Source organism: Microchirus variegatus (assembly GCF_963457635.1).
Source record: "Microchirus variegatus genome assembly, chromosome: 12".
Classification (NCBI taxonomy): Eukaryota; Metazoa; Chordata; class Actinopteri; order Pleuronectiformes; family Soleidae; genus Microchirus; species Microchirus variegatus.
In genome coordinates this window covers 25,197,399-25,209,536 of record NC_139813.1, presented here as the reverse complement: position 1 = coordinate 25,209,536, position 12,138 = coordinate 25,197,399, and the positions used below count along the sequence as shown (strand labels likewise).

Sequence of the window (12,138 nt, the reverse complement as noted above, 5' to 3'; positions counted from 1 at the left end):
ACTCGGGCCCCGGAAATGACATTTATCTCGTTCTCCGAAATTACAAAACCGGAGCAAACAAAGTTCAGTGGGCGTGGAAAAGCGTGTCCTCGTTTTCAGGCGGCCGCCGCCGCCGCCGCCGCCGCCGCCGCCTCCGCCTCTCAGTTCTCGGCGGATCGGCTTCGGGGCGAAACTGACGGAGAGCTCGCGGAGAGGGAATAAAGAGAACAAGGCCATGATGATGTGGACCGGCAGAATGATGACGGAGATACTGGGTCAATCAAGGTAAGACGGATGGAGAGAGAAAGGACGGGGAAAAAGAAGAGAAGGAATTGGGGAATACGGGGCCGAAGGAGAAGACGAGAATTGGGCCTCGTTTGCATGAGCGTCTGTGTTTTTAGCTGATTTATTCCGCTCCAATGTGGGTCAAGGTTACGTAGGCAGACTAACAGCTCCTAAATATATTGCTTTCAAAAGTGCTTCCTCTCAATTACCCACTTATATGAAAACCTCTGATCTGTGCGAGCGCCAGCTGAAGCCTGATTTCCTCTCCGTCGAAAGAACAATTTTAAAACGTGTCGAGCGACAGAACTGGACATAAATGGACAGAAAGTGTGTCATTGAACACTTTTCTTTGTAGAAAGTGTTTTATTTTGTCACATGTTGTGATTAGTTGCGATGGGCACATTCAAAGTCAAGTATAGTCTTTTCCACGAGGGTCAATCAGTGCGTTTACATGCATGTAAAAAGCCTAATTTTAATCAGACTAAGACGAAAAGTCTTTAGTCAGACTAAGACGAAAAGTCTTTAGTCAGACTAAGACTCAAAGTTTTTGGTCAGACTAAGACTAAAAGTCTTTGGTCAGACTATTATTAAAAGTCTTTGGTCAGATAGTCAGACTAAGACTAAAAGTATGTTGTCAGATAGTCAGACTAAGACTAAAAGTCTTTGGTCAGATAGTCAGACTAAGACTAAAAGTCTTTGGTCAGATAGTCAGACTAAGACTAAAAGTCTTTGGTCAGATAGTCAGACTAAGACTAAAAGTCTTTGGTGAGACTAAGACTAAAAGCCTTTGGTCAGACTAAGACTAAAAGCCTTTGGTCAGACTAAGACTAAAAGTCTTTGGTCAGATAATCAGACGAAGACTAAAAGTATTTGGTCAGATAGTCAGACTAAGACTAAAAGTCTTTGGTCAGACTATTATTAAAAGTCTTTGGTCAGATAGTCAGACTAAGACTAAAAGTATGTTGTCAGATAGTCAGACTAAGACTAAAAGTCTTTGGTCAGATAGTCAGACTAAGACTAAAAGTCTTTGGTCAGATAGTCAGACTAAGACTAAAAGTCTTTGGTGAGACTAAGACTAAAAGCCTTTGGTCAGACTAAGACTAAAAGCCTTTGGTCAGACTAAGACTAAAAGTCTTTGGTCAGATAATCAGACGAAGACTAAAAGTATTTGGTCAGATAGTCAGACTAAGACTAAAAATCTTTTGTCAGACTAAGAGAATAACTTGGCTTTCTTAACGTCATGTAAACACGTTAGTCTGACTGACTAAAAATCGAGCTGGTCTTAGTCAGACTAATATACCTGTATAATGTAATTCATAGTCTGATTACTCATGCATGTATATGCTTAGTCGGACAGGAGTCGGACTACACTTCCCGGTCTTTGACCCAGAAGTAGAAGACGATGCGATAAACTACAGAACTGTTGTCGGAAACAAAACAAACAACGCAATAGCGTCGGCTAGGGTGAAAGCTACCTAGAAGAAAGTGATGTTAAGGTCAACAGGAGGCTGATTCAATAAGTCCTACCATATAGAGAGATACAGCGCCACCTCCGGAGGTGGAGTCAGACGTACGCGGACAATAAACCACTTGGTTATTAGGACAGTGCAAGTTGTCCGATTGTTCGTCTTAGTCAGACTAAGACCTTAGCTCCACTAAACTGTGCATGTAAACGTACCGACGGTGTCGATCGTTTAACATCCGTCTCTCTGGATCTACGTCAAGGCTTTACGACTTCCACTAAAAATAAAAGTCAGCTCTATAACATCCAGTCAGTTGCCGCTAAGAGAAATCTTTCTAAGTTTTAGCACGTTAGCGATTCAAACTTCTCAAATCAATTGAAAACATTTACATTGTCTTTTGGTGGACCCGTCTCAGTAGTTTCTTCCTGAGGGATTAAATTTAAATGTCATGTGTGGACAACAACAGCGTGTACAGCCTACACTGAAATCTATAATACTTCTCTAAACACTCGCTTGTGACATCTCTGCATCTTTGACCGACAGTGAAGCGGAAATACTCTAAAAATATTAATCAAATGAAGTGTTTCTGCTGTTTAAACAACTTATTTAAAAATCAAAATAAGCAGCGTAGCTAAATGTCAAAGGCATCATGTGGTGGTGCAGTGTAAACAAGTTTGTGTGAGTGTGCGCTTTCCATCTATCACGGCTCAGTCATGCAGGTAAAGTCATCATCGCCACCAATCTGCTCGGGCCTCTGGGGGGTTTCACACACACACGCACACACACACACACACACACACGCACACACACACACACGTACACACACACACACACACCCCTGAGGTGCGTCACACTCCGGGGATCAGAGAAAGAGGCGGTGCAGAGTCTGTGTTCAGCCACACAGTCAGAAGGAAAATTATTTTGTGACAACATATTTATCGTCATGACAACCTGCTTTTTAATTCATTAACACCGGACAACCAGCAGAGTGTGTGTGTGTGTGTCTCTCTAGAGAGAGAAGAGATAGAGCGACTATAAGCGAGGGAAATAATGTATATAAATGTAAATCCAACGCATCAGAGACGACATCTATGTCTGATGTTTATCATTCTGTTAATGCATTTTTAATTAAAAACATCCACCGAGTGAAACGACCCTGAAATTCATGTATATAAAAACACGGCAACACAAGATGGCGGCGTCGCTAAAGGAAGTGCAGCTACTTCCTGTTAGGAGGGCTCTTTCTGGGGTTAGGGTTAGGGTTACGGTCCGCATGTGCGCAGAACACATTGGATTTTCTGATATAGATCGGATCGTAGCGACAAGGCAATGTAGCGATAAAAGGTACGGAAACCAAAGGAGTTCAGTTCTACTGGCCAAAATAACTGGATCGGATATCGGGAAAAACCAAAAATCATAAACTCCAATACATCCATAACCTCTAAATATGACGTTTACCACTCAAATATCCTACCTAAGCTCCTTCAAGTATGACCTATTTAGGATATTCTCTGGCAACACAAGATGGCGGCGTCGCTTAAGGAAGTACAGCTACTTCCTGTTAGGAGGACTGTTTCTGGGGTTAGGGTTAGGATTACGGTCCGCATGTTGTCGGAGAACAAATTGGATTTTCCGATATAGATCGGATCGTAGCGACAAGTCAATGTAGCGGTGACCCATTTAGGACGTTCTCTGTCCTCGTCTTCTTGACCTTGTCATGGAGACCAAAACCTGGTCCTAATGAGGCAAAACCTCATTATCTGAAGAACTGGTTAAGTTTAAGGCTAAGATTTTAATTGTAGTTAGGGTTAAAGTTAGGGTTAGACATGAACTGGTGGTTGAGGTTAAGCATAAGGCTTTGGTAAGGTCAGATGGTGAAACTGTAGATGGAAACGACACAAGATGGCGGCGTCGCTAAAGGAAGTGCAGCTACTTCCTGTTAGGAGGACTGTTTCTAGGGTTAGGGTTAGGATTAGGATTACGGTCCTCATGTGCGAAGAACAAATTGGATTTTCCGGTATAGATTGTATCGTAGCGACAAGGCAATGTAGCGTTAAAAGGTACGGAAACAAAAGGAGTTCAATTCTATACTTGGTTAGGGGTTAGGGTTACAAACATGCTAGGGGTTAGCAGATACCATCTGTGCTGTTATGCTGGACAAAATAACTGGATCGGATATCGGGAAAAACACCCAAAAAGTAAACTCCAATACATTCATAACCTCTAAATATGACGTAAATAGATTAATAAATACCGTAAAGACAGACGTTGACCACTTAAATATCAAAATATTTTCAATATTGACCTATTTAGGACATTCTCCATCCTTGTTTTGACCTCGTCATGGAGACAAAAAAACCTAGTTCTAATGAAGCAGAACCTCATTATCTGAAGAACTGGTTAAGTTTAAGGCTAAGATTATAATTGTAGGTTAAAGTTAGGGTTAGACATTAACCGGTGGTTAAGATTATGTGTGTGTGTGTGTGTGAGTCGTTTTTACCTCTTGAGGTTGAGCAGAGCCCACGGGACGCCAGTCGGCGTTTTGAAGGCCGGCAGCAACTTTTCACCCAGCTCCACTGCCTTTTTACGGAAAACCTGAGGAACAAAAAGGAAGAAAATACATCATTAAAATTATCTCTTTATTGAAAAAAAACTTAACTTAACATTCCTTTGACAGAACAATTGAAAAGAAATTCCATATTTTCAGCAAGTCAATGCTCAAGTTCAGCTCTTTTCACTGCGTCCTTCCTAAACATCTTTTCATTTTCGTCCTTGTAAACCTTTCACTCGTCGCAGCCACATTCTGTACATCGACGCTCTCCAACAGTTAGGTAATTATGGACATTCTTCATCCGACAAAGATCTTGGAAATGTTTAATTATACAGAGTAAAAACAACATTTTCTTGACAGATTCAACAGAACAAGACGAGAACTGGATTTAAACTCAAACCAGGTGTTGAGGCTCTCGGAAAAAGTGGATTTGTGGCTGTTTGTGGCCTTGATTTACACGGTGTCAACAAAGTGCCAGCTCTGTTCTCCGGGGATCTACCACTCAGAGGGATGCGAGTAAGTAAGTAAGTAAGGAAGTAAGGCGGAGGCGGGGGTGGAGAACAAAAAAAAAAGAAAAGATATGAGCATAGAGGAAAAGCTCTGGAGGCTACTTGTCATGAACGATGAGGATGTGGATGGAAAACTCAAAGAAGCGATGCCTTCAAGAGTAAAAAAAAAAAAAAAGTGACGGGAATAAAACGGCGGCTCATCTGTTCGTCACTTACAGGTGAGGAAGAACGTCTCAATTACGACAACGTCTCGACAAGAAGTCACCGCAGTGGAAGGTAAAAGAGGAGAGAGCGAGTTTACGCAATCTTCTGTCTGTGTTTGCTACTTCCTGTTAATCCAGTATCCACTAGGGGGCCACATCCAGAGTAAGCACAGTGCTGGATAAAGGAGGAGGGGTTACATCGGGAAGGGACTCCGACGTAAAAGCCAAATCGAACATGCGGATCACTGAAAACAATACCGTCTGGAGGCAGAAGGTCTGCAGTGGCGACCCCTACAGGCTGAAGCCGGAATAATAATGATAAGAAGGATTTTCTGCTATTTTTTACGTTATTTTTAGGGATGAGTCAATACGATACTTTGTGTTAGGGGTCATAAGGGCACTACGATATCACGATATTGAAGTCACGATACGATGTCATCGCGATATTGAAAAATGCGTATTTGCTAGTATTTGGGAAATCATACGTTGCAATAATATACTCACTGCTATACTGCTATAGTGAGCATTTGGCACCATCTAGTGGACTTAAATATCAATTTGTTTTTTAATGCTAATTAACAAAATGAGTGAATTGTTTATTTTTAACCAAAAATCCCAGATACTTGGGGTTTCAAAAGTGATATAATATCAACGTGCGAGATATTGCCATATTTTACTGTAGCGATTTTTCCTACCAATGCTACTTTGTCGAAATATCTTAATTCTACAATGAAGATTTGTTTCTTCTAAGGTAGAAGAATATTTGTTACCAAGTTAAAGAATTCTATCTTTGTCATTTCTTTGAAATTATTTGGTGGTAAAACCAGCAAAATCACTAGTTATTTACCATTAAAATGTCTAATTACAACATTATTTGAGTGGGTTTTGTTGGTTTTCTTTTGGTCTGGGACAAAATGATAAAATGCAGCCACAGCTTTTTCGAAAGACGAGGTGCTGGGTATGAAATTCTGGGGCGATCTTCTATCAAACATATGTATTGAAAATAGTCCGAAACCACAATTAACCAAAAAATGACATGAGTAAATTAGGTCATCATAGTTTGCCATATTTTAAAAGTGGGTCTCCATGACACATGGCTTTGATACAGTGACTACCAATAACTGGGTCAGGACCCGAAAATTGGTCCCAAGACAAATTTGGAAATAAAAATGTCCCCGAACTTTTCATTAAGTTGTAATTTGTCCCGCAAAATGATTCATTTACTAATAAAAACAAAAACAAAAACAATATTAGCTTGTTGCGGATATGGCTGTAAATTAGCAGATACATAATTTCCCTTGCTGCGATTAATAATGTGGTTTTGGCTCACGATTCAGTCGTTTGTCATCCTTAAAAAGTGGATCTGCACATAAAGTTTGGGAAACACTGCTTGATTAGACAATAATATAGACTTTTGGGGAAAAATTAACAGTCAAACGTGTCCCAAAGAGGGTGGTGGAGCCCAAACATGGAGCTAAAAGAGACCAATTAGGACTTAAATTCACCAGAAACCAAGAAATAATTCAACAAATGTTTATCGCACACTTGCGTAAAAATAATTACCAGACATGGGAAGATCTTTTACTGTCCTCAGAAGACGAAGCATTTTCAAACAAATAAACTTGGTGCATTGTTGTCATGAAATTACCCGACTGTTAGTATCATTGTGTATGTGTGTGTGTCTGTGTGTGTGTGTGTGTGTGACGACGTCGTAACAAGGTGTCAGATGGCCGTGATTAATGCCTTTAATAATGCCAGGAGGACACAGAGGGGAAGAGTAAGAACACTCGCAGGGGGCGCGAAGACGAACAAATTAAACACACCCACTGTCCGAGGCCATCGCGCAGACTGTCAACAAGCTTTAATAGGCAACTGAATTATACAGCGACTGAGGAACACCATCGCACACACACACACAGACACACACACACACACACACACACGGGACACGTACTAACCCTTTTTTTTATTTTGACTGTATATTTGTGTAAATCAGATATCAGTATCTCGCTTATGAAGGCATCATTTCTGGAGTTAGCGGCTGAACGCCGCAGGTAATGAACCCCGATTTATCGTTGCGTCCTCGCAGAATATGGCGTTATGCTCGAGATACGTCGTCTCTGTAAGGTTTTCCGAGGCGAGCGGTGACGGGGAAAAACTAATCAGATGAGTCAACACAACGTCGACACAAACATACAACACCAATTCAAACACAATGTTATTTCCACAGCGCATAGACGGGTTCCCCACCAAAGTCAACAACATGGTTAGACCAAAATGTCAACGAGGCGTAAATAAACACGGAGGTGTCGATAACATGAAGGCTTAACACACAAGTACAAACACTTTTGTGTCTACATGTAACCACCGTTTTAGGAGCCATATTCTTGTACGCAGCCAAAAATACAACTTTGAGAAAACGGCTCTCGAAACGGTTGTTTTTGGTGTATTTCTGTAGCAGCGTTGCAGCGCCACATACAGGCCTGGCATGTATACTACACTTGTTATGAGCGGGTGGTGGTTCATGCGTATGAAGACATTTCTTGCTTCAGGAAAAACTTTTCATGAACGCAAAAGATCATATCGAGAAAGTTCTCAAAGCCCAAGTTAGCTTTTTTATGCTACGTTCCATTTACATCCGATCTCGGAAGTCGGAATTGACGTCAGCACTGAATTGACCAAACATGGACTTGAATGTATCTTGGGCTAAGTTACCATAGTTGTAACATGTCTACGGTTAAAAATTAAACAGATCTATGTTCTCTTCTTCGCGCAATGCTATCATCGATACGTCAAAAATTAAGACGCTCTTAAGTAATTGCCGCTACTTCACGTCTCCTCGCGGTGGCGCTGCTCGAGGAACACTTGGGTTGAAGTAACCTGGCTGAAGTCACGTTCAACACATCGACTTTAAGCACTTTGTTCTCTGTGTCGTGAATAAATAAGAGAAATCCTGCACTTTTAACTTTTAACGTTAGCGTTTTTGTTTTCGTCAGCGCGACCGATATCGCGATGTATCGCTATACGATCGTCTTCAATCACAGTATCACTGTATCATATATCAATATTCTGTAACTCACCAAATAATTGAATCTATCAGACGTAGAAACGTCGAAAAGAGCAGCATCAATGAAAGCAGCCGACTCATTATTATCCTGGTGATTCTAAAATGATCAAGACCAATTAAAACGAAATTGAAACTACTCAACAAAGCTCAATAAAATCTTGATTGAAAAAGTCCTACGCGTTTATTTCAATGTGCTGACGCTGCATTAAGTCAACGTTGGTACAATCCGTCGCTTATAGAGCAGAAACCTCCCATTGATGAAAGAACACTGACTGGAGCTCAGTGCACATTAATAACTGATTTAATGTTGAAAGTACTTTTAGGAGGAGGACGAGAACAAGAGGGGTCGTAAATGTTAATATTCCCTGCTTTTCTTTGTCATCTACGGAAGTAAATTAGGACATTTTTTAACGTTTATTAAAGAGAAGAGGTCTTTGGAAGCCGTCACCTTGGACACGAGGACGTATTTTCTCGCTCGTAAACACAACAACTACTCGGTTTGTGGAGGAATTTATCTCCGCGTTAATGGGTAATGAAAGTCATTGTTTGTCGCGAGGCCCTTTAAATGTTCTGTTCGCTGCCGGTGTCACGGTTGAAAATGAGCTGTCGGACTCGATGTTTCGCAAGTGTTGCCTCCACTGGAGTCCAGGCAGCAGCAGCAGCAATAATAATAATAAGGCCAAGGTTGTGGGGATGACTGAGAAGATTTGGCAGGAGATGACGGCGCGTCCTTAAATCTAACATCTCCACTAAGTCGTATAGGTTTCGCGAGTCCATAAACTCAATAAGCTTTTAAGACCAAGCAGAAGAAGAAGATTTTATGGACCTTTATGGAGTCTCTGGAAAGGTTCCAAGCGAACGGAGCCATTACTAAAAATGTGACGTCAACAGACTGCGATTTCGTCACTGGAACCAAGTCACAAGAGCGACGTCCGACGCAAGAATCAAAGCCAACAACGTTCAACTGTAGATTAAAGTTAAAAAAGACTTTAAAAGCACTGAAAACATGCGTTAATCTCCAACAGTTGGCAAAGGAAATGTCTAAAATCTCTGTTGAGGTGAATTTAGCAATCGTGAGCAAATCTTTTTGAATCAACTGATTCTAATGATTCATTTACACTGAAAACAACTGCGTCACAAGTCATTCGTTTTGTGTCTTTGTGTAGCGGTTAAAACGGCGTCGCGGCAGTTGACTCCGCCCACGTTGCGAAGGTTCTACAGTGATGGAAAACGATGCCCGGACAGAGTAGAGTCGTAGAGCTGAGCCGAAATTGTATCGTGGAAAAGCGCCAAAAGACAACCAGTTGCTACTGATTCAAAGACGTCTGGAGAGCTCAGTTCGTCTTTGTTCGGACCAAATTTCCGCTTCTGACGGCAAATATGCAAAGTTGTTGTTTGTTTACAAAGAAATTGACCTTTTGACCTGTTTGACGGACACCAATTTGACACCAAATTCACGGCCAACTTTGAATCGTACTTTATGGCAACTTTATTCAAAATTAGAAGCCGAATTTACAAAATGAACATCACGTTCTATTGAAAAAGACAATTAACTCATCGGTGAAAGGTTTACTGGCGCTATGAACCAGTGGAGTCGCCCCCTGGTGTCCATTTAATACACTTACTGAAAACTATGTTTAATTTTTTATATGAGGTCTTTGGTCCTAAAGCTGTTCCAGGTTATATCTACTTCTTTACAGTAAATAAATGGACCAATATTGATGGATGTTTTTTCTTAAATTTCAGTCCATTTTGTGCCTCTCTGAGCACAATCGCACACTCGGCCAGACGCTGATCGTCCAGGTCAGAGGTGAAAACGACAACAAAACGCCTGCTAAAACAGTGACATTATCCACAACGTGGAAGCGAGACGTTGGAAGCAATTATACCGACTCACCTCTGAGTTATTGGTGTCATTTATTTCGGCCTGCGTTGACGTTTAAAGGCCTTTTTCATTAAAGATTAACGTCCAGACAGAGTTTGATTAGATGTCGATATGTGAAGGTTTTTAAACACAGTAAAACATGTGTTTGTGTGTGTGTGTGTGTCGAGCCAATCAGAGACACTGTGCCAATGTGTGTGTGTGTGTGTGTGTACATGATAATGTGTTGAGGTCCGTGGAGAGCGTCTCTTGGACAGCTTCCTAACTAAGATGAATCGGACCGGCCTCTGGGTGACCAGCAGCTCTGCGGAGACGTGTGGTCCAGATTACAGCGACGTCTGTGGGGACGCGGCGTGAGGCCGAACCTCCTTCTAACCTCCATCCTCCATCCTTCTTGCCCTTCATCTCATCCCCCCTTTCTTTATTTATGTAGGTTCTCTCGTATAAGAGTGATATAACTATACTATCTCGACTTTATTCAGCTTGTAGTTGAGTGTATTTGCATTTTTAAAAGTCTAAAAATTCCCTTTTTAAGTCTCGGCGTATTTGCTCATTCTGTCTCGTCTTGTTGTCGCTGCTTAGTTTGTGTTTTCCGTGGGTTTTTTTTTTTGGAGAGCGGCAGAGGAAACGACAACGGATAGAAAGACTCGACAGAATGAGTCAATAACAAAACCACAGGAACCTGCACCAAGTTTTTGACGGAACCACAGCGGTGAATTTGTGGCCTGCTAAAAAAAAAAACTCCAGAAGAGGCGACAGACGGACGTTTAAATAAGCGGAAGTGAAAGAAAAATGCAAAGTTGGGAGATTGTTTTGGTTAAAAATGTCATATCAGTCATAGTAGTTACTGATGATGAGGAACGAGGAGCATTTGGTAAAGAAATAACTACATGTTTACACATATTTCTTTGGCAAATCAACACTAGTTTATCATCAGCGTAAGGACGGAGTCTGGGAATTGGAGGAAATCGTCTCTAGCTAATGGTCGACTGCTGGTTACATCTGCGTCCTGTTGTTATTTAATTATCTCGCAATACTAATATAAGACTTTATTCTTCAGTTCAGAGGTAAAAAGGTGAGGATTTTTAAGTTTCTCTGTTTCCCTCAGGTCTTCAGGAAGTCTGATCCAAAGACCAAAGACCAAAATAATAGACGAAGGAGGCGTCGCCTGCTGTTGTAGTGTAAATGTCAGCAGGCGAGACACAAGATAAACAACTGCTGAACTGACAAACACACATTTGTGTCGAGTTTATACTACTACAGATTTAAGGTTTACACTTATTTCTAAAGAATTTCTCTACGTTTTGTGTTAAAACGTCCGGATTTATCTTCACACTCCATTCCCCGACGAGCACAATAATCCACTCTGTTCTAATTCTGGTGGCAGTTTGGACGCCGAAGCTCCGACAGCTGGACTGAAGAGACGACACACGGCGACGCTGAAGAGCGGCTTCAGCTTTTTTTTTTTTTGTGAATGGTCGCTCTTGTTCGCCTCTCTCACTCACTCACTCACTCACTCTCTCACTCACTCTCTCAGTCTCTGTTGAATAGTTTCCTCCAGGGAAGGGAAAGCACAGGATGAAAGGTAAACATCAGACTCCAGGAGACTACATTAGTGGTAATTAAAAAAAAAAAAAAAAAAGGTGTGTAATTGGAGAGCGAATGAAGGGAAAGAGAGGAAGTGAAAATTAAATGATGAAAGATATGGCAGAGCTGAAGATGCTGAGATGTTTGTTGGGAGAGACCATGATGGACAGAGTTAGAAGTGAAGGACAGCTCAGAAATAAAAAAATAAATAAAGTAAGAGAGGGACGGTTGAGATGGAGGTCGAGAGGAAGACGACAGAGACGAGAAGGTTTGTGGACGTTGGGAAGGAGGACACTTGGTGACCATTTCCCGAATTTCAAAAATTCATTAAAATTATTCCTTAAGAGGTTTGCAAATATTTTCAACAGATCCTTGTTCAGGGCGATGTCGACTATTATTGTGGTACATTTCGAGTCATTCCGAGATAATTTTTTTTTTTTTTTGAAGAAAGTCAGCTCACTGTCAAAGTGCATCAGGGCAAATGGATCATTTCCTGAATTTCAAAAATGTATTAAAATTATTCCTTATGAGTTGTGCAAATATTTTCAAAGGATCCTTGTTCAAGGTGATGCCGACTATTATGATGGTAAATTTCAAGTCATTCCGAGATAC

General features: G+C 41.1%; 1 protein-coding gene across 1 annotated transcript in view; it reads right to left on the bottom strand.

Moving 5' to 3' along the window:
• The window catches only part of man1a1 (mannosidase, alpha, class 1A, member 1), a gene marked incomplete at both ends in the record, with an annotated part of 154,930 nt that overhangs the window by 27,814 nt on the left and 114,978 nt on the right, over positions 1–12,138 (bottom strand). The window contains one exon of the mRNA XM_083899187.1: positions 4,228–4,322. Within this exon, the coding sequence (XP_083755313.1) occupies positions 4,228–4,322 (95 nt within the window). The remainder of the gene's footprint in view (positions 1–4,227; positions 4,323–12,138) is intronic.